Source organism: Rhinoraja longicauda, chromosome 17 (assembly GCF_053455715.1).
Source record: "Rhinoraja longicauda isolate Sanriku21f chromosome 17, sRhiLon1.1, whole genome shotgun sequence".
In the NCBI taxonomy this organism is placed as follows: domain Eukaryota; kingdom Metazoa; phylum Chordata; class Chondrichthyes; order Rajiformes; family Arhynchobatidae; genus Rhinoraja; species Rhinoraja longicauda.
The window spans coordinates 12,394,469-12,417,431 of NC_135969.1; the positions used below are offsets into that span (position 1 = coordinate 12,394,469).

The following is a 22,963-nucleotide window of genomic DNA, read 5'->3' on the forward strand; positions in this document are numbered from 1 at the left end:
CAGTCCCCTTGTTCTCCAACAGTCCCCTTGTTCTCCAACAGTCCCCTCACTCTCCAACAATCCCCTCACTCTCCAACAATCCCCTCACTCTCCAACAGTCCCCTCACTCTCCAACAGTCCCCTCACTCTCCAACAATCCCCTCACTCTCCAACGGTTCCCTCACTCTCCAACAATCCCCTCACTCTCCAACGGTTCCCTCACTCTCCAACAGTCCCCTCACTCTCCAACAGTCCCCTTGTTCTCCAACAGTCCCCTCACTCTCCAACAATCTCCTCACTCTCCAACGGTTCACTCACTCTCCAACGGTCCCCTCACTCTCCAACAGTCCCCTCACTCTCCAACAGTCCCCTCACTCTCCAACAGTCCCCTCACTCTCCAACAGTCCCCTTGTTCTCCAACAGTCCCCTTGTTCTCCAACAGTCCCCTCACTCTCCAACGGTTCCCTCACTCTCCAACGGTCCCCTCACTCTCCAACGGTTCCCTCACTCTCCAACGGTCCCCTCACTCTCCAACAGTCCCCTTGTTCTCCAACAGTCCCCTTGTTCTCCAACAGTCCCCTCACTCTCCAACAATCCCCTCACTCTCCAACAGTCCCCTCACTGTCCAACAGTCCCCTTGTTCTCCAACAGTCCTCTCACTCTCCAACAGTCCCCTCACTCTCCGACGGTCCCCTCACTCTCCAACAGTCCCCTCACTCTCCAACAGTCCCCTCACTCTCTAACGGTCCCCTCACTCTCCAACAGTCCCCTCACTCTCCGACGGTCCCCTCACTCTCCAACAGTCCCCTCACTCTCCAACGGTTCCCTCACTCTCCAACAGTCCCCTCACTCTCCAACAGTCCCCTCACTCTCCAACAGTCCCCTTGTTCTCCAACAGTCCCCTCACTCTCCAACAGTCCCCTCACTCTCCAACAATCCCCTCACTCTCCAACAGTCCCCTCACTCTCCAACAATCCCCTCACTCTCCAACAATCCCCTCGCTCTCCAACGGTTCCCTCACTCTCCAACAGTCCACTTGTTCTCCAACAGTCCCCTTGTTCTCCAACAGTCCCCTCACTCTCCAACAATCCCCTCACTCTCCAACAGTCCCCTCACTCTCCAACAATCCCCTTGTTCTCCAACAGTCCCCTCACTCTCCAACAATCCCCTCACTCTCCAACGGTTCCCTCACTCTCCAACAGTCCCCTCACTCTCCAACAGTCCTCTCACTCTCCAACAGTCCCCTTGTTCTCCAACAGTCCCCTCACTCTCCAACAGTCCCCTCACTCTCCAACAATCCCCTCACTCTCCAACAGTTCCCTCACTCTCCAACAGTCCCCTCACTCTCCAACAATCCCCACACTCTCCAACGGTTCCCTCACTCTCCAACAGTCCCCTTGTTCTCCAACAGTCCCCTTGTTCTCCAACAGTCCCCTCACTCTCCAACAATCCCCTCACTCTCCAACAGTCCCCTCACTCTCCAACAATCCCCTCGTTCTCCAACAGTCCCCTCACTCTCCAACAATCCCCTCAATCTCCAACGGTTCCCTCACTCTCCAACAGTCCCCTTGTTCTCCAAAAGTCCCCTTGTTCTCCAACAGTCCCCTCACTCTCCAACAATCCCCTCGCTCTCCAACAGTCCCCTCACTGTCCAACAGTCCCCTTGTTCTCCAACAGTCCCCTTGTTCTCCAACAGTCCCCTCACTCTCCAACAGTCCCCTTACTCTCCAACAGTCCCCTCACTCTCCAACAGTCCCCTCACTGTCCAACAGTCCCCTTGTTCTCCAACGGTCCCCTTGTTCTCCAACAGTCCCCTCACTCTCCAACAGTCCCCTCACTCTACAACAGTCCCCTTGTTCTCCAACAGTCCCCTCACTCTCCAACAATCTCCTCACTCTCCAACGGTTCCCTCACTCTCCAACGGTCCCCTCACTCTCCAACAGTCCCCTCACTCTCCAACAGTCCCCTCACTCTCCAACAATCCCCTCACTCTCCAACGGTTCCCTCACTCTCCAACAGTCCCCTTGTTCTCCAACAGTCCCCTCACTCTCCAACAGTCCCCTCACTCTCCAACAGTCCCCTCACTCTCCAACTGTCCCCTTGTTCTCCAACAGTCCCCTTGTTCTCCAACAGTCCCCTCACTCTCCAACGGTTCCCTCACTCTCCAACGGTCCCCTCACTCTCCAACAGTTCCCTCACTCTCCAACGGTCCCCTCACTCTCCAACAGTCCCCTTGTTCTCCAACAGTCCACTTGTTCTCCAACAGTCCCCTCACTCTCCAACAATCCCCTCACTCTCCAACAGTCCCCTCACTGTCCAACAGTCCCCTTGTTCTCCAACAGTCCCCTCACTCTCCAACAATCCTCTCAATCTCCAACGGTCCCCTCGTTCTCCAACAGTCCCCTCACTCTCCAACAGTCCCCTTGTTCTCCAACAGTCCCCTCACTCTCCGACGGTCCCCTCACTCTCCAACAGTCCCCTTGTTCTCCAACAGTCCCCTCACTCTCCAACAGTCCCCTCACTCTCCAACAATCCCCTCACTCTCCAACAGTCCCCTCACTCTCCAACAGTCCCCTCACTCTCCAACAATCCCCTCACTCTCCAACGGTTCCCTCACTCTCCAACAGTTCCCTTGTTCTCCAACAGTCCCCTTGTTCTCCAACAGTCCCCTCACTCTCCAACAATCCCCTCACTCTCCAACAGTCCCCTCACTCTCCAACAATCCCCTCGTTCTCCAACAGTCCCCTCACTCTCCAACAATCCCCTCAATCTCCAACGGTTCCCTCACTCTCCAACAGTCCCCTTGTTCTCCAACAGTCCCCTTGTTCTCCAACAGTCCCCTCACTCTCCAACAATCCCCTCGCTCTCCAACAGTCCCCTCACTGTCCAACAGTCCCCTTGTTCTCCGACAGTCCCCTTGTTCTCCAACAGTCCCCTCACTCTCCAACAGTCCCCTCACTCTCCAACAGTCCCCTCACTCTCCAACAGTCCCCTCACTGTCCAACAGTCCCCTTGTTCTCCAACGGTCCCCTTGTTCTCCAACAGTCCCCTCACTCTCCAACAGTCTCCTCACTCTCCAACAGTCCCCTCACTCTCCAACAGTCCCCTCACTCTCCAACAGTCCCCTCACTCTCCAACAGTCCCCTCACTCTCCAACAGTCCCCTTGTTCTCCAACAGTCCCCTCACTCTCCAACAATCTCCTCACTCTCCAACGGTTCCCTCACTCTCCAACGGTCCCCTCACTCTCCAACAGTCCCCTCACTCTCCAACAGTCCCCTCACTCTCCAACAATCCCCTCACTCTCCAACGGTTCCCTCACTCTCCAACAGTCCCCTCACTCTCCAACAGTCCCCTTGTTCTCCAACAGTCCCCTTGTTCTCCAACAGTCCCCTCACTCTCCAACAATCCCCTCACTCTCCAACAGTCCCCTCACTGTCCAACAGTCCCCTTGTTCTCCAACAGTCCCCTCACTCTCCAACAGTCCCCTTGTTCTCCAACAGTCCCCTTGTTCTCCAACAGTCCCCTCACTCTCCAACGGTTCCCTCACTCTCCAACGGTTCCCTCACTCTCCAACAGTCCCCTTGTTCTCCAACAGTCCCCTCACTCTCCAACAGTCCCCTCACTCTCCAACAATCCCCTCACTCTCCAACAGTCCCCTCACTGTCCAACAGTCCCCTTGTTCTACAACAGTCCCCTCACTCTCCAACGGTTCCCTCACTCTCCAACGGTCCCCTCACTCTCCAACGGTCCCCTCACTCTCCAACGGTCCCCTTGTTCTCCAACAGTCCCCTCACTCTCCAACAATCCTCTCAATCTCCAACGGTCCCCTCGTTCTCCAACAGTCCCCTCACTCTCCAACAGTCCCCTTGTTCTCCAACAGTCCCCTCACTCTCCGACGGTCCCCTCACTCTCCAACAGTCCCTTCACTCCCCAACAATCCCCTCACTCTCCAACGGTTCCCTCACTCTCCAACAGTCCCCTTGTTCTCCAACAGTCCCCTTGTTCTCCAACAGTTCCCTCACTCTCCAACAGTCCCCTCACTCTCCGACGGTCCCCTCACTCTCCAACAGTCCCCTCACTCTCCAACAGTCCCCTCACTCTCTAACGGTTCCCTCACTCTCCAACAGTTCCCTCACTCTCTAACGGTTCCCTCACTCTCCAACAGTCCCCTCACTCCAACAGTCCCCTCACTCTCCAACAGTCCCCTCACTTTCCAACAGTCCCCTCACTCTCTAACGGTCCCCTCACTCTCCAACAGTCCCCTTGTTCTCCAACAGTCCCCTCACTCTCCAACAGTCCCCTCACTCTCCAACAATCCCCTCAATCTCCAACGGTTCCCTCACTCTCCAACAGTCCCCTTGTTCTCCAACAGTCCCCTTGTTCTCCAACATTCCCCTCACTCTCCAACAGTCCCCTCACTCTCCAACAGTCCCCTCACTCTCCAACAATCCCCTCACTCTCCAACAGTCCCCTCACTCTCCAACAGTCCCCTCACTCTCCAACAATCCCCTCACTCTCCAACGGTTCCCTCACTCTCCAACAGTCCCCTTGTTCTCCAACAGTCCCCTTGTTCTCCAACAGTCCCCTCACTCTCCAACAATCCCCTCACTCTCCAACAGTCCCCTCACTCCCCAACAATCCCCTCATTCTCCAACAGTCCCCTCACTCTCCAACAGTCCCCTCACTCTCCAACAGTCCCCTCACTCTCCAACAGTCCCCTCACTCTCCAACAGTCCCCTTGTTCTCCAACAGTCCCCTCACTGTCCAACAGTCCCCTCGTTCTCCAACAGTCCCCTCACTCTCCAACAGTCCCCTTGTTCTCCAACAGTCCCCTCACTCTCCAACAGTCCCCTCACTCTCCAACAGTCCCCTCACTCTCCAACAGTCCCCTCACTCTCCAACAGTCCCCTCACTCTCCAACAGTCCCCTTGTTCTCCAACAGTCCCCTCACTCTCCAACAGTCCCCTTGTTCTCCAACAGTCCCCTCACTCTCCAACAATCTCCTCACTCTCCAACGGTTCCCTCACTCTCCAACGGTCCCCTCACTCTCCAACGTTCCCTCACTCTCCAACAGCCCCCTCACTCTCCGACAATCCCCTCACTCTCCAACGGTTCCCTCACTCTCCAACGATCCCCTCACTCTCCAACAGTCACCTCACTCTCCGACAATCCCCTCACTCTCCAACGGTTCCCTCACTCTCCAACGGTCCCCTCACTCTCCAACGGTTCCCTCACTCTCCAACGGCCCCCTCACTCTCCAACAGTCCCCTTGTTCTCCAACAGTCCCCTTGTTCTCCAACAGTCCCCTCACTCTCCAACAATCCCCTCACTCTCCAACAGTCCCCTCACTGTCCAACAGTCCCCTTGTTCTCCAACAGTCCCCTTGTTCTCCAACAGTCCCCTTGTTCTCCAACAGTCCCCTTGTTCTCCAACAGTCCCCTCGTTCTCCAACAGTCCCCTCACTCTCCAACAGTCCCCTCACTCCCCAACAGTCCCCTCGTTCTCCAACAGTCCCCTCACTCTCCAACAGTCCCCTCACTCTCCAACAGTCCCCTCACTCTCCAACAGTCCCCTCACTCTCCAACAGTCCCCTCACTCTCCAAGTCCCCTTGTTCTCCAACAGTCCCCTCACTCTCCAACAGTCCCCTCACTCTCCAACGGTCCCCTCACTCTCCAACAGTCCCCTCACTCTCCAACAGTCCCCTTGTTCTCCAACAGTCCCCTTGTTCTCCAACAGTCCCCTTGTTCTCCAACAGTCCCCTCACTCTCTAACAATCCCCTCACTCTCCAACAATCCCCTCACTCTCCGACAGTTCCTTCACTCTCCAACACTCCCCTCACTCTCCAACAATCCCCTCACTCCAACAGTCCCCTTGTTCTCCAACGGTCCCCTCACTCTCCAACAGTCCCCTTGTTCTCCAACGGTCCCCTCACTCTCCAACAGTCCCCTCACTCTCCATCAGTCCCCTCACTCTCTAACGGTTCCCTCACTCTCCAACAGGTCCCTCACTCTCCAACAGTCCCCTCACTCTCCAACAGTCCCCTCACTCTCCAACAATCCCCTCACTCTCCAACAATCCCCTCACTCCAACAGTCCCCTTGTTCTCCAACGGTCCCCTCACTCTCCAACGGTCCCCTCACTCTCCAACAGTCCCCCCACTCTCCAACAGTCCCCTCACTCTCCAACGGTCCCCTCACTCTCCAACGGTTCCCTCACTCTCCAACGGTTCCCTCACTCTCCAACAATCCCCCCACTCCAACAGTCCCCTTGTTCTCCAACAGTCCCCTCACTCTACGCGGTTGCTCGCGGTCCTTCCCCGTTCTTGGCCACGCAGGCCCCGTCGACACCGGGGGCTCGGGGCCAGGTTGAGAGTCCGCGGGCCACATTCTGTGGTGGGCGGGCGAGCCGGGCCTACTGGAGGCCTCGCCCCCACTCGCCGGGCCTACTGGAGGCCTCTCCCCCGCTCGCCGGCCCTACTGGAGGCCTCGCCCCCGCTCGCCGGGCCTACTGGAGGCCTCGCCCCCGCTCGCCGGGCCTACTGGAGGCCTCGCCCCCGCTCGCCGGGATATGCCACGATTATAAATGAACTTGTGAGAATTAACATGTCCATTTATAATCCACCGTCTAAAACCGGATAATGGGGACACCCTCGATCCATAGACCTGACCAGTGAGCTTGTGATGAAGTGCCATTCCAACATTGGATGCTGTTCTTGCCTGTTCTAAAATCAATGAGACGGATGGAGTCGTGGTTCAACTAATTGTTTTTCTTTGAATCTGATGTAAACATAAGATGTTTTAATAATAATAATAACAACTAAATATAGATCTTTCTTAAACAGTAAGATAGGTGGGCGGCGTAGTGGGGCAACGGTAGAGGTGCTGCCTTACAGTGCCAGAGACCCGTGTTCGATCCTGACTATAGGTGCTGTCTGTATGGTGTTTGCACGTTCTCACCGTGACTGCATGGATTTTCCCCGGTTCCCTCCCACACTCCAAAGACCCCTTCAGCCCAGCTGCCACTATTGCCTCTGCCGCCACCAGTATAGGTCATTCCAGTGCAGCCTTCCACGTTTCACCAGTCAAGTTTCATCCCAAATTCAGCTGCCTATCTACTGTCCAGGACCACATCACGTGGGCCCTTTGAACCCATTAGCATCTATATCCCTTCTATATTCTGTCCGTTATAGAGTCATAGAGTCATACAACATGAAAACAGGCACTTCGGCCCAAGATAGACACAAATTGCTGGAGAGACTCAGCAGGTCAGGCAGCATCTCTGGAGAAAAGAAAAGGGCGGCACGGTGGCGCAGCGGTAGAGTTTCTGCCTTACAGCGAATGCAGCGCCGGAGACTCAGGTTCGATCCTGACTATGGGCGCCGCCTGTACGGAGTTTGTACGTTCTCCCCGTGACCTGCGTGGGTTTTCTCCGAGATCTTCGGTTTCCTCCCACACTCCAAAGACGTACAGGTATGTAGGTTAATTGGCTGGGCAATTGTAAAAAAGATTGTCCCTAGTGGGTGTAAGATAGTGTTAGTGTGCGGGGATCGCTGGGCAGCGTGGACCCGGTGGGCCGAAGGGCCTGTTTCCGCGCTGTATCTCTAAAAAAAAAGTGACGTATCGGGTCAAGACCCTTCACCCAACTGACCAAGATGTTCCATCTAAGACTTTTAGATTTTAGATTTTAGAGATACAACACAGAAAAAGGTCCTTCGGCCCACCGAGTTCACTTCAAACAGGGATCGCCCCCATACACTAGCACTATCCTACACACGAGGGATGATTTACAATGTTTACCAAAGCTAATTAACATACAAACCTGTACGTCTTTGGAGTGTGGGAGAGAACCAGAGCACCCAGAGAAAACCCTGAGACAAGGTCACAGGGAGAACGTACAATCTCCATACAGACAGCACCCGTAGTCAGGATCGAACCCGGGTGTCTGGCGCTGTAAGGCAGCAACTCTACCACTGCGCCACCCACAACAGCAAAAAAACAATGCTCAATTAGCATTTAAATGGCATCTTCAATCTTAAAAAATGCCGAAAGATAGCGAGTTTAATTTGCCCACTTTTGGACCCATATCTCTGGCGCTGTCAGGCGGGAGCCCTGACCTTCGTCTCTCACTACCTACTGTTTCGCTCCCCGTGTTCCCCTTTCTGGAATTTCCTTCCAAAGACTCTCCGTCTTTTTTTGCATGTCTCCTCTTTTTTTTAACTAACCCTTAGATCTGACAGCTTTGAAGCAGCCGTGGTTATGCTTCCTCACCGCCCTGGTGGTTTCTCCTGCCCCTGAGATTTCTTTCGGCACTTTTGCACATTGATGATGCCATTTAAATGCAAATTGAACATTGTTTTTTTTTGCTGTTGACTGCAATCAATATTTGAAGCTAATCCTCTGTTCTTTAGAAGGAGTGTGTCAGCTCTTTATGATGACTATGAAGTTCTAAAAGCTTAGGTTTCTTATACTTAGTGGTATTTTATGAATATTAATAATATTGTAATAATTCAGAGCGAAAACTCATTTAAATATAATAGGCCCATCATTCTCACAGCAGCCGTTTTCATTAACTTCTAAGTGCAATCTCCACAGAACTAGAGTGCGGAGTGCGTAAAGCTAGATTTGACCTGTTTTTTGCTTACGTCAAAGGCCTAAATCAAACCTACGTCCATGGTTTGATGGCGGGCAATGTGCATAGTTGGACATTGTTCTTTGGACATGCCATAGTCTAAGCTGCATTGTTTGAATATTAACAGGAAAGATAGGAACCCTGCCTGGATCTTCAATGTTGCAATGAGTCAATAGTTCAATGGCACTTAAGATAGACACAAAATGCTGGAGTAATTCAGCGGGACAGGCAGCATCTCTTGAGAGAAGGAATGGGTGACGTTTCAGGTCGAGACCCTTCTTCAGACTAGTTGTGGCACTTTATTGTCACCAAGATACAATGACATTCCTTTTTGTATACACTTCAATAAAAATCTTACTAAATACATAGGCACAATCACACTGAAGCACAAGAGTGTAAGAACAGTAGATTACACTGAGTCAATAGACAAGAGTCGTTATGTTCCCAGCACCATCTTTTGCATCCTTCAAGTTTCAAATTTCTTAAAAATATAGGGCCTTAACTTGGCCTTAAAGGCCCGTTGTTGTGGTGGTAACACTGGGTCAGGGTTGCAGGGGTCGGCGATGCTGTCCGAGTCCTCCACCATAGCACCTTGCCCTGGACCAGCCATATCAGAGCCATGGCTAAGAAAGCACACCAACTTCCTTAGAAGGCTTAGAAGGTTTGGCATGCCCTTAACAATCCTCACCAACGTTTTCAGATGTATCGGGAAGCATCACAGCATGGTTTGGGAACAGCTCCATCCAAGACCGCAAGAAATTGCAGAGAATTGTGGATGTAACTCAGACCATCACACAAACCAACCGCCATCGACTCAATCTACACCTCACGCTGGCTGGACAAGGCCACCAGCATAATCAAGGACCTGTCTCACCCCCGCCACTCCCTCTTATCCCCTTTCCCATCAGGCAAGAGGTGACGAAGTTTGAAAACGCACACCTCCAGATTCAGGGACAGTTTCGGCCCAGCTACGATCAGGCAACTGAACGGTCCTCTCACCAGCTAGACTGCGGACCCGACCTACCATATACGTCACTGGACACCTTTGAACTATCTCTTATCGGACTTTATCAGACTATCTCGCACTAAATGATATACCCTTTATCATGTATCAACAACTTTGCAAAATCATGGTTCTGAAGGGATGTGATCAAATAATATTAGAGTAATCAGCCATAAACCTTCACATTACATAACTCTCATGAGCTAGTAGTATCTGCAGACTGATTAGGATCATCTGATTGAATGTTAATGGGGACATGTCGAACTTCCTAAGCATTGTAAGGAAATGGAGGTGTTGGCGTGCCTTCTTGGCCACGGCATCAAAGTAGCTGGTCCAGGACAAATTGCTGGTGAAATTTACCCCTGGGAATTTGAAGCTTTTGACCGTCCCTACTTTGGTGCCATCAAAATATACCGGGTTGTGTGTACTGCTTCGCTTCCTGAAGTCAATCACAATCTCCTTTGTCTTGCTGACATTGAGGGGGAAGTTGTTGTCTTGGCGCCAAGTTACAAGGTTCTCAATCTCCTCTCTGTACTCCGTCTCGTCTTTATTTGATATCCGGCCCGCTACGGTGGCACCATCTGCGAACTCGTGAATTGAGTTAGTTTGGTATTTGGCTGCACACTCATGGCTGCAGAAGGAGTATAGTTGTTTAAGTGCTCTTAGAACATTTATAAAGCAGAACCAGAGCTAAAATATTACGATTTTTCTTACTTATTGACTGTATTTCAGCGTGACATTGTATTTGATAGTCAGAGCTTGATTGTATTTATGTATAGTATTATCTGATTGCATAGCAGGCAAAAACAAAGTTTATCATTGTACCTCAGTACTCGTGACAATAATTCAGAGTGGCAGGGTGGCACAGCGGCAGAGTTGCTGCCTTGCAGTGCCAGACCCAGGTTCGATCCTGACTATGGATGCTGTCTGTGCGGAGTTTGTACGTTCCCTCCACGACCGGATGGGTTTTATCCGGGTGCTCCGGTTTCCTCCCACACTCCAAAGACATGTTTGTTGGCTAATTGGCTTTGGTAAAAGTTGTAAATTGTCCCTAGTGTGCAGGATAGTGCTAGTGTACGGGGATCGCTGGTCGGCGTGGACTCGGTGGGCGGAAGAGCCTGTTTCTGTGCTGTATCTCTAAATGAAACTAAACTAATGGACCTAAGCCTACCAATGACAAGCACAGTGTCTCACTCGGAGTGCCAGATCAGAGACTAATCCAGCAAGATGCTGCAGATGTTCTACCAAGCGGTGGTGGCCAGGGCCATCTTCTTTGCTGCCGTGTGCTGGGGCAGCGGGGCGAAGGCCGCAGATGCCAACAGGATCAGCAGACTCATCAGGAAGGCTGGCTCCGTCCTGGGGGCGGAATTGGATTCATGGGAGGTGGTCTTGGAGGGAGGGGAGGATGCTCCTCAAACTGCGGAGCATCTTGGACAATACAGCTCACTCCCTCCATGACCCACTGGTCAACCTGAGGAGAACAGATGCAGTGCAGAACGTCACAGGAGGTCCTTCTTCCCTGTGGCTATCAAACTGTACAACCCCTCCCCCTTCTGTCGTGGGATAGACTGATTCCCCTTACCCTCTCCCCCCCCCCCCCCCCCTCTCCCCCCAAATCTTTGCACATCCCCAATCCTTTCCACTCGTCACTTTAATTTCATGTTTCATGTATCTTGTGTTTTATGACCTGTTGGCAGATCAATTTCCCTCCTGGGATAAATAAAGTTCTATCGTAACATACCTATCAATTACCAACTGTTCTACTGTTTCCTGACCAGTACTTACTACAAGCACCGGGGCCTCCCTGGAAATGCTCTATCAGACACCACTCTGCATTTCCAGTTGGCTCAAATCGACATCCCTTGTTCCATTTAAAACATCTATAATGTTCTGATTTATAGTAATTTTTTTGTAATAAATTTAACACACACCAGCATCCCACATCTCTCCACCATCGTCTGAGCTGGAATAACTCTGTGTTTTTCCCTATAGGTCTTAAATCACAAGAAAAGGGGGAAAAAGAAGAAGTACGTGAATTCTGGGACGGTAAGTGCCATGACACACACACACACACACACACACACACACACACACACACACACACACACACACACACACACACACACACACACACACACACACACACACACACACACACACACACACACACACACACACACAGGTCGCTGGAGCAAATCGATTAGAGAGAAGACAGCACAGCAATGATGGTTCAATGGTCTCTTTATTGTCATGTGTCACAGGCACATTTTTTTGCAAACAGCTCAACAAGGCTATCCCCGCACATCAGCACATCCCCCCCTGGTTAGTACAGAATGTACAGAGCAGACAACTGAGTCCATATGCAAGCGGCGCCATTTCGCCGCCATTTTGCGGTCCCAGCTGCAGCTGGCCACAAAGGCCCATTGCAGCCGTCTCCTCCATCCGGTCGTCTCATGGTATGATGTCCTTCTCCACGCCTGGGCCTCTCCGGCCCTTGTTCCCAGGGGAGTTGGGGGGACTCCGGCAGCTGCACAAGAACCCCCTCACCGACATAAGAACAAGGAGAAGCAGTCGACCATTTAACTCTTCAAGTCTGCACTGTCATTCATCGAGATCTTGGCCCATTTTCTACCTTGGTTCCATTCATTGCCCTATCCTCATGACCCTTGATTCCCTTAAAGTCTAGAAATGTATCAGCGAAGGCACAAAATGCTGGAGTAACCCAGTGTGTCAGGCACAATCACTGGAGAACATGGATGGGTGACGTTACCTCTCTTCAGAGATGCTGCCATGTTTTCTTGTTTAGCCTCCTGCCCTTTGTAAAGATCCTCTCTCCCAATTCGCTTTAAATTTGAAGTTGACATCCCTACATTTAACTGGCTTCCCATCTCTCTCGCACTGTACACTCATCTGGGCTCAGAAGGTGTGAAGGAAAAGAAAGCATGTGGAGGCCCAGGCCAGTAAAGGTCATTGGAGTGGACGTAAATTTGTATAGAACATAGGACGTAGAACAGCACAGCCTAGGAACAGGCCCTTCAGCCCATGTTCTGTGCCAAACATGATGCCAAAATAACCTCATCTCCAGAGATCGCCACAAAGTGCTGGAGTAACTCAGCGGGTCAGGCAACATGTCTGGAGAAAAAGGATAGGTGATGTTTCAGGTTGCGACCCTTCTTCAGACTGAAATGAGGATGTCGGGAGGTGGGGGGAGGGTGGGGGGGGGGGGGTTAAAAGCTGGAGGTGAGAAAAGACCAGGACCAATCTGGACCAGTCACAAATGACCTCAGGCAGGGTGGTGCCCTGGTGGGCTCATTGTTGGCTGAGGAAGGTGTGAACTCAACAGAGATACAGTGGAGAATTGAGGAGCTGCTGAACGACGAGGGTGGAGGAAGGGGGCAAGGGGGGAGGGGTGGGGAGAGTAGGCGGAAGCCACTTAGAATGAGAGAATTCAACGTTCATACCGCTGGGTTGAAGGCCACCCATGCGAAATAAGAGGTGCTGTTCCTCCGATGGCAATGGAGGAGGCCCAGGATGAAATGTCAGTGTGGGAATGGGAAGGGGAGTTGACATGGTTGGCAATCGGAGATCTCATGGGCCTCAGTGGATTGAGCGGTGGCCGGGGCTATGTTTGGTCTCACCGATGTACAGGTAAGTGCAGGATGTAACAGCTGTACCAATCACCTGTGTGAATCTCCTCCGCCTGCACATAATCCAGGGCTCTGCATTCCCTGCGTATCCGTCCAAAAGCCTCTGAAACACCACTATCATATCTGCCTTCACCACCCCCTCTGGCAGTGCATTCCAGAAATTCCCCTGCCGATCTCATTTAAACTTTGCCCCTCGCACCTTAAGGTTATGCCCTCTAGTCTTTGACAATTCCACCCTGGGAAAAGGGTTGTGACTGTTTCCGCTGTCTGTGCCTCTCATGGTTTTATATACTTCTATCAAGGCTATATCGACGCTGGTAAAACCAGTTTGACCTGTGTTTCTGAATCTTTTGTATCTATGTAAACACAATTTGATGAATTGATGTTAAGATGTTGTTTAAGAAAATAACTGCAGATGCTGGTACAAATCGAAGGTATTTATTCACAAAATGCTGGAGTAACTCAGCAGGTCAGGCAGCATCTCAGGAGAGAAGGAATGGGCGACGTTTCGGGTCGAGATCCTTCTTCAGTTAGAGGCTAACCATAAGACACACACCCAGGGCTGATCACCCTGTGGTGGGCCTGCCTCGACTGAGGGTGTCTTGTGATAAAAGGCCGAAACACCCAGTGACGTTGAGGTACACAACTGAAGATGTGTCTGAATGGTAGCAACATCACCTAGTGGTCACCCCCAAGAACAACACCAGTCAATTGTAGTGCAAACCTTAGGGATTGTAACATCTAGTCCTACTAATCAATCCTGAGATGCTGCCTGACCTGCTGAGTTACTCCAGCATTTTGTGAATAAATACCTTAAGATGTTGTTTGCATCATCTACTTAAAATGGACATGTTTAGTTTAGTTTTGTTTAGTTTATTGTCACGCGTACTGAGGTACAGTGAAAAGCTTTTGTTGAGTGTCAACCATTCAGCAGAAAGTCAAGTCAAGTCAAGTCAATTTTATTTGTATAGCACATTTAAAAACAACCCACGTTGACCAAAGTGCTGTACATTTGAATTAGGTTCCAATAGAAAAAAAAATGAAAACATACAGTAGCACGCAAACAGTTCACAGCGCCTCCTCAATGAGCCTCAAACGCTAGGGAGTAGAAATATGTTTTGAGCCTGGACTTAAAGGAGTCGATGGAGGGGGCAGTTCTGATCGGGAGAGGGATGCTGTTCCACAGTCTAGGAGCTGCAACCGCAAAAGCGCGGTCACCCCTGAGTTTAAGCCTAGACCGTGGGATAGTGAATAGCCCCAAGTCGGCCGATCTGAGGGACCTGGAGTTAGAGAGGGGGGTTAGAAGATTTTTGATGTAGGGGGGGGAGTGTCCATTTAGGGCTTTATACGTGAATAGGAGGAGCTTGAAGTTGATTCTGTACCGTACAGGGAGCCAGTGGAGAGAGGCCAGAATCGGGGTGATGTGGTCCCTTTTACGGGTACCCGTCAGGAGTCTCGCTGCGGCGTTTTGGACCAGTTGCAGGCGGGACAGGGAAGATTGGCTGATCCCAGTGTATAGGGAGTTGCAGTAGTCTAGGCGGGAGGAAATGAAAGCGTGAATGATTTTTTCTGTGTCGTCGAATTTGAGGAAAGGTTTGATTTTAGCTATGGTTCGAAGTTGGAAGAAGCTGGCTTTATATAGAAAGCTGGCTTTATATAGAAAGACTATATATACATGCTTACAATTGAGTCATCCACAGTGTACAGAAAAGATGCATGATAAAGGGAATAACGTTTAGTGGAAGCTGAAGTCCAGTAAAGTCCAATTAAATTTAGTCCGATTTATAAAAGACAGTCACATTGACAGGTGGGGGACAGTCAGTTTTAATGAGATATACTTTCTAGGTAAATCTTAGGACCCCAGAAAAATGTTGGCTTCATTAGCTGCATTTTTGTCAGCTGTATTCTCTCACTCAACTCAAATAACTCTCGCCTTCACACTTACAGGCTTTTGAAATATGAAAATAGAATAGATAACTGGAAGTTTAAAAGAGCAGATTAACAACTGACAGAGAAATGGCAAACAAACGCATTAGGCATTCAGGCACCTTTATAATCAATAGTAATTTCCAGCTTGTGTTGCTTTCTCAAAGCTGGTTTGTATTCTTTCACTGTGAACATAAATCATTACCCACAGCAAGTGTGACAGCTAAAGAAGTCAATAGATAGAAATGTGATTTGCGGAAACACATTTACAGAGCAGAATTTTAAGTAGTCGAGTCCAAATGATTTGTGTCACACTATCCTAGGAGTTGTAAACTGTTATATTTTTCTCCAAATATTAATGCCACTCAGCACATATCCTAAATACTGTTTATTCAAACACAACAAATAAGATCCCAGCTACTGCAAGGCTTCTGTTAAATGTAAAACTGATTGATCGATTGATTGAAAGAAAAATACAGCATGGAAACAGGCCTTTCGGCCCACCAAATTGCAGCCAAACACACATCCACACACTGGTTTAATGTTAACCCTGCTAAGGGTAGACAAAGCATCTTCACGTGCACTTCTTCCCACTGCCCTCTGTTGCTATCTGGGGAACTCAACCATAGATCTAACCTTGTTTTTTAATTTTAGTTTTAGTTTTACAGGTACAGCAACGAAACAGGCTCTTCGGCCCATGACCTCCACACTGACCATCGATCACACGTTCACATTAGTTCTATGTTAACCCACTTTCTCATCCACTCACGACATATTACGGATAATTTTACAGAGGCCAGTTAGTCTAAAAACCCAAAGGTGTTTTGGTTGTGGGAGGAAAACAGAAAACCCGGAGGAAACATTTGCAGTCACAGGGAGAACGTGCAAACTCCACACAGATAGCACATAAGGTCAGGATCAAACCCGGGTCTCTGGCGCTGTGAGGTAGCAGCTCTACCAGCTGCACCACCGTGCCACAAATTAAATCTGTCTTGAAAATAAGATTATTTTTGCTTTGAAAGTTGACTGAAAGACTTTGGGAACTGTGGCACCATAGACAACATTGTACTTCGCAATGTGGCACATGAATTAAAAATTGCAAAACCAGGGAATAAATAAAAAATAATAAACAGGTTCAAAGAGCCAGCATGTTTAGAAGCTGTCTATTTCTGGTCAGTGGTTGCTGTGGGGATGTTGAAAGTGGGGAACTCAACTTTAGGCGGGACAGTGGGTGACACAGCGGTGGAGTTGCTGCCTTGTGGCGCCAGAGACCTGGTTTCGATCCTGACTGCAGGTGCTGTCTGTACGCAGTTTATAAGTTCTCCCTGTCACCGCATGGCTTTTCTCCGGTTGCCTCCCACACTCCAAAGACGTACAGGTTTGCATGTTAATTGGCTTTTGTAAAAAGTGTACATTTTCCCTAGTGCGTAGGATGATCGCTGGTGGGCCGAAAGGCCTGTTTCCGCGCTGTACCTCTAAACTAAACTTGTTAAATTGGGCACTGGGAGGTGTTGTTTCGTGTGCAACCTGTTGGAGATGGTCATTGCATGGTGCATTTGTTATTTACTACATCCCAGCCTATGTCAGAATGTTGGTTAAGTCTTGTTGCATGCAAGCACAGACACAAGTTCATAAGTTCTACAAGCAGAATTAGGCCATTTGGCTCATCAAGTCTATGCTGTCGTTCAATCATGGCTGATCTAGCTTTCCCTTTCAAACCCAATCTCCTGCCTTCCCCCCATAACCCCCGACTACCTAATATATATCAAAGGTAGACTTTCCTAGCTGACAGGCAGCCAGTATGTCATTCACAATGGATGTTGGGCAGAAAACCTGCAGGAAAATGGTGAAAGAATTCCTGCAACTGGGATATTTGGGAATCCACGCCCATAGCTTTCTGCTCCATATCACAATCTAACTGAACCAAACATGGTATATTATGACCTTTGGAAAAAAGCTGTAAATGACTCCATACATCATAGACGTCGGGCTTGGTTCTGCGTTATCAAGATGATTAATGCTCATGAATATAAATTTCAGAGACGCGGAGACATAGTTATCCGATATGATGTCGCACATGTACGTACCTGATTATCTGTTACTCTCTGAGCAAGCTGTAACCTTGCCCAGATTGGTAACTTTATTAACACAAGGTGTTGTATATATGTAATGATGTTTCTTTAACAGCAAAACAGCTGGCATAAATTTCAGGAGATTGTACTTGGTCTTAAAAAAGTCTACAAAAATTCCTGAAATATCTAAATTCCTTACTGATGTTGGAAAGACCCAAAATGTTGGAGTAATACAGCAGGTCAGGCAGCATCTCTGGAGAAAACGGATAGGTGACCTTTCGGGTCAGGACCCCTCTGCAGTCTGAAGGAGGTTCCCCAATCGTATCCATGTTCTCCAGGGATGCTGTCTGACCGGCTGAGTTACTCCAGCACTTTGCGCCTTTCCTTGGTAAACCAGCATCTGCAGTTTCTCGTTCCTTATTTATGTTTTTGGGATGCAAAAATCGACTCTGGGTGAATGGGTCTACCTTCATTTCATCACTACTACATAAATAGTCCCTGAGGATTTAATAATAAAATATTAAGATTATACCACAAGATCTGCATAGCATCATATAACGCTCATCTGTATTGCATTCATAGGAGCTCTCACTAATTATGTCTCTTCCCACCAGGTAACTCTCCTTTCCTTCAAAGTGGAATCTGACTTCACGTTTGTAGATTACATTAAAGGCGGGTATGAATCAATCATTACTTTGATATTTTCTCTGTTAAATTCTGTGGTTTGAATGTAAGTTACTACTACAGTGCCCATAGCTATTGAACATACTTGCTTTTGGCTTTGTTCCAGAACCCAGCTAAATTTCACCGTGGCAATAGATTTCACTGCATCCAATGGTAAGTTTTGAAATCCATTCCTAAATGTTCTATTTGTCATAGAGCCATAGAGTCATTTTGTAATGGTCTATTATACACTAGTTCACACAAGTTATAGGAGTAGAATTAGGCCATTCACCCCATTGAGTCTACTCTGCCATTCAATCATGGCTGATCTCTGCCAACTAATCCCATTTTCCTGCCTTCTTCCCATAACCCTTGACATCAAGAACTTGCCTATCTCTATCTTAAAATACCCACTGACTTGGCCTCCACAGCCCTCTGTGGCAATGAATTCCAATGAGTCATTGAGGCATAAGAGTGTGGAAACAGGCTCTTCGGCCTAACTTGCCCACACCGACCAACATGCCCCATCATCACTAGTCCCACCTGCCTGCGTTTGGCCCATATCCCTCTAAACCAGTCCTACCAATGTGCCTGTCCAACTGTTTCTTGAACATTGCGCTAGTACCTGCCGCAACCACCTCTCTGGCAGTTCTTTCCATACACCCACCATTCTTTCCATACACCCACCATTCCCTGTGTGAAAAGGTTACCCCTCAGATTCCTATTAAATTTTCCCCTTCACCTTAAACCTCTCTCCTCCGGTTCTCGATTCCCCTATTCTAGGCAAGAGACTCTGTGCGCCTACCCGATCTATTCACCTCATCATTTTGTACACCTCTATAAGATCAAATACGCCTATAAGATCAGCCTCTATTGGGCCAAATTATGCCAGTTGTGTCCAGTAATTCCATGAAAAACAACTCCAAGGAAAACATATTGGCATCCTGCTGATTCTAAGCCATCTTACTGGGGTCTCCACCTCTACAAACCTTCACCGGGGGAACTCATGTGGAATCAGAATCCCTACTCATCTGAATGGGAATTCCCAATTTAGATATCAATAGGAAAATGGTAACGTAAGTATCTTTGTTTAGTAATTTTACCTTAATAGTTTAATTATTTTCTGTTGTTATAGCATAACATATGTTGTATAACATATAATATATAACAATTAATTTTCTTATTTGAGATAAATTAAAACAAATGTAACGTTGAACATGAGCTAGACACAAAATGTTAGAGTAACTCAGCGGGACAGGCAGCATCTCTGGAGAGAAGGAATGGATGATGTTTAGACCCTTCTTCAGACTGATGTCAGAGGAGTGGGAGGTACATAGATAAGGAAGTGTATAGATAAGGAAGTGTAAGGTGTGAAGACAGGACAAAGGGACTGAGCATCAAGGAAAGTGTAGAATAGATCATTGTTCGTCGGGAGAAGGTAAGAGATTAAATTTAGTCGGAGACAGTAAGACAGGTCATAGAACTGGGAAGGGGGAGGGGATGGAGGGAGAAATATCACCCATTCCTTCTCTTCAGATGCTGCCTGTCCCGCTGAGTTACTCCACCGTTTTGTGTCTATCTTCGATTCAAACCAGCATCTGCAGTTCCTTCCTACACATTGAACGTGAGCTACTTACTCACGTTGCACAGGTCACAATGCCCTTGCCTGGGTAGTGTTACTTGGCACAGTTTGCTTTAGATAAATGGCTCCTTCTCCTTGCAGGGAACCCTTCACAGCCCACCTCTCTTCACTACATGAACCCCTATCAGATGAACGCGTACGCCATGGCTTTGAAAGCAGTTGGAGAAATCATTCAGGACTACGACAGCGACAAACTCTTCCCTGCATTAGGATTCGGAGCGAAGCTGCCACCCGATGGGAAGGTGTCCCACGAGTTTCCTTTGGTAGGTGAATGTTAAACTGGGCAGCAGCAGTGAGGAAGCCACAGGCAGTGGAAAGATACCTTGGGACAAATGCTCCGAATGTTCTTACAATCTTCATTGAAGTTACTCTTTACTGGTAAATGAGAGATGTGATGTTTCACAGCTGTTGGATGACCCTCTTATTTGTGAGGACTGTTGTCAGGAAGGTTTCGAGTTAGTCTGTGTTTAGTTTAGTTTAGATAGGCACAAAATGCTGGAATAACTCAGCGGTTCAGGCAGCATCTCTGGAGAAAAGGAATAGGTGACGTTTCGGGGCGAGACCCTTCTTCGGGATCAGAGTCAGGGGAGAGGGAAAAGTATTTAGTTGAATTTTGTTTCGAAAAAACAATGTGGAAACAGACCCTTCAGTCCACTGAGTCCACGCTGACCACAAACACCTGCATACCTGTTCTAACCTACACTGGGGACAATTTACAGAAGCCAATTAACTTACAAACCTGCATCGTCTTTGGAATGTGTATAAAAACCCATGTGGTCACAGGGAGAAAGTACAAATTCTGTGCAGACGGCACCCATAGTCAGGATCGAACCCGAGTCCCTGGTGCTCTAAGGCAGCAACTCTACCGCTGTGCTATCATGCATCAGGAAAATGACAATGTTGGGTGCATTTCTGGTTTTATATTTTCTGGTACAAATTTGTGGCCCTTGATTAATTGATTGATCGATTATGAACACACATGACATGTCACAGTGAAATTCTCCCCATATCTTTGCAAGGTAGACTAAACCCAATTTTCCCAACCAAAACCAGACTGCGCTTGCAGAAGTAACATTGTGCAGAGCTTCATGGTTACATGTCTTACATGTCTTTTCAAGAAATGTTTCTTGCATCACCACCTTTCACACAGCATGGAAACAGGTCCCTCAGCGATGGCCATACCAAACAAGATGCCCCATTTACACTGGTCCCACCCTCTGTGTGAAAAAGTTACTCCTCAGGTTTTGATTACATTTTTCCCCTCTCCCCTTAAACCTATGTCCTCTGGTTTCTTCCCCCTCCCCTTTCTGCGTTCCACAGAGACCTTTCCCTCCATAACTCCCTGGTCCACTCGTCCCTTCCTACCCAAACCACCCCATCCCCGGGCAATTTCCCCTGCAACCGCACGAGATGCAACACCTGTCCCTTTACCTCCCTGCACCTCCTCCGACCTCATCTATTGTATCCGCTGCTCTAGATGTCAACTTCTTTACATCGGCGAACCCAAACGCAGGCTCAGCGTTCGTTTTGCTCAACACCTTCGCTCAGTCCGCCTTAACCAACCTGATCTCCCGGTGGCTGAGCACTTCAACTCCCCCTCCCACTCCCAGTCTGACCTTTCTGTCATGGGCCTCCTCCAGTTCCATAGTGAGGCTCACCCGAAATTGGAGGAACAGCACCTCATATTTCGCTTGGGCAGCTTGCAGCCCAGCGGTATGAATATTGACTTCTCCAACTTTAGATAGTTCTTCTGTCCCTCTCTTCCCCCCCCCCCCCCTTCCCAGTTCTCCCTCTAACTTCCTGTCTCCACCTATATCCTTCCTTTGTCCCGCCCCCCTGATATCAGTTTGAAGAAGGGTCTTGACCCGAAACGCCACCCAATCCTTCTCTCCTGAAATGCTGCCTGACCTGCTGAGTTACTCCAGAATTTTGTGAATAAATGTCCTCTGGTTTCTTGATTCTCCACCTCTGTGTAAAAGACTCTATGCATTCACCCTATCCATTTCCCTCATGAATGAATGAATGAATAAGTTGATTGTCCAAGTATGCATATACAAGGAATCTGCCGGTGCTCCACTCACAAATGACAACACAAACATACAGTTAACAATTAAGAATAAAGCATAATCACATCAAAACAATAAGGATACACCATTAGGGTCACCATGATCTTATACACCTCTTTAAGATCACCCCTCAATCACCTGAATAAAGTCCTAGCCTGCCAAACCTCTCCCTGCAGCTCAGACCCTTGAGTTCTGTCAACGTCCTCATAACTCTTCTCTGCACTCTTTCCAACTTAACACCTTTCTTCCTAGAGCAGTGTGACCAAAGCTGAACACAAAACTCCTCGTCAATGTCTTGCCGTCAAGAGTCAAGATTGTTTTATTGTCATGTGTCCCAAACAGAACAACGAAATTCTTTCTTGCAGCAGCACAACAGAATATGTAAAGGTAGTACTCTGTAAGCAATATGATAAACAAAATAAAGGTTCAGTATACACACACAGGCACGCACATACACTTAAAACAAACAAGCAATAGTTGTGTAAAGAGATAAAACCAATGTCTATGTAGTTCAGGGCTCCTTTAGAGGTTGTAGTGTTAAATAGCCTGATGGCTGTAGGGAAGGAGCTGTTCCTGAACTTGGATGTTACCGTTTTCAGGCTCCGGTATCATCTTCTTGGTGAAAGGAGTGAAATAAGTTTGTGGCCAGGGTGGATGTTTACGGCATTTTAACCCGGGGGAATGGAGGGATCTGGATCATGTGCAGGCAGATGAGATTAATTGATCTTGGCATCATGTTCAGCACAGGAATAGTTGCAGAAGGTACTGTTCCTGTGCTATACTGTTTTATGTTCTACGTTCAAACTGTTTTGAGAATGCCATGACCCAAACTCAGGCACGATCTGCACCACTAACCCTGCTGCTTGGCTTCGACACCTTCCCAGAAAATAGAGCAGCAGGAGCTGAGATTGAAATGTTCTGACTGAGGAATAAATACTTTTCATGGACGACCTTGGGTTTAATACAGAACTCGAGGCTTCATTCAAATGTCTTTTGTAGACCTGCTTTCAAAAAGCACTTAGGAGCAATTAAAGAAGGCCAATGGGGAATGATTTGCTATTGTGTGCAGTTTGTAACAAAATGATTGACTACTTTTATATGGTTTTAGTCCCATGCAATATACAGAGAAATTCTTGCCTTTGTGGGCCAGAAATTTACAGTTGTGTAAATAGCTATGCTCTGCAACAATAGTGGGATCCATTAACCTCTTCCTCTAGGTGACTAAATAGCTACAAACACTGCTTGTTTTTGCTCTAATTTAAATAGGGCCACATTTGATTCTGACAGCTTAGAGAGGAATGCAGGATGCATAGGTGACTTTACTAGAGTTATAGT

General features: G+C 48.4%; 1 protein-coding gene across 1 annotated transcript in view; it reads left to right on the forward strand.

Annotated features, from left to right (window-relative positions):
• The window catches only part of LOC144601759 (copine-9-like), a 334,902-nt gene that overhangs the window by 267,268 nt on the left and 44,671 nt on the right, over window positions 1-22,963 (forward strand). The window contains 4 exon segments of the mRNA XM_078414143.1: window positions 11,605-11,658; window positions 17,872-17,933; window positions 18,048-18,094; window positions 19,644-19,825. Coding sequence (XP_078270269.1) covers window positions 11,605-11,658; window positions 17,872-17,933; window positions 18,048-18,094; window positions 19,644-19,825 — 345 coding nt within the window.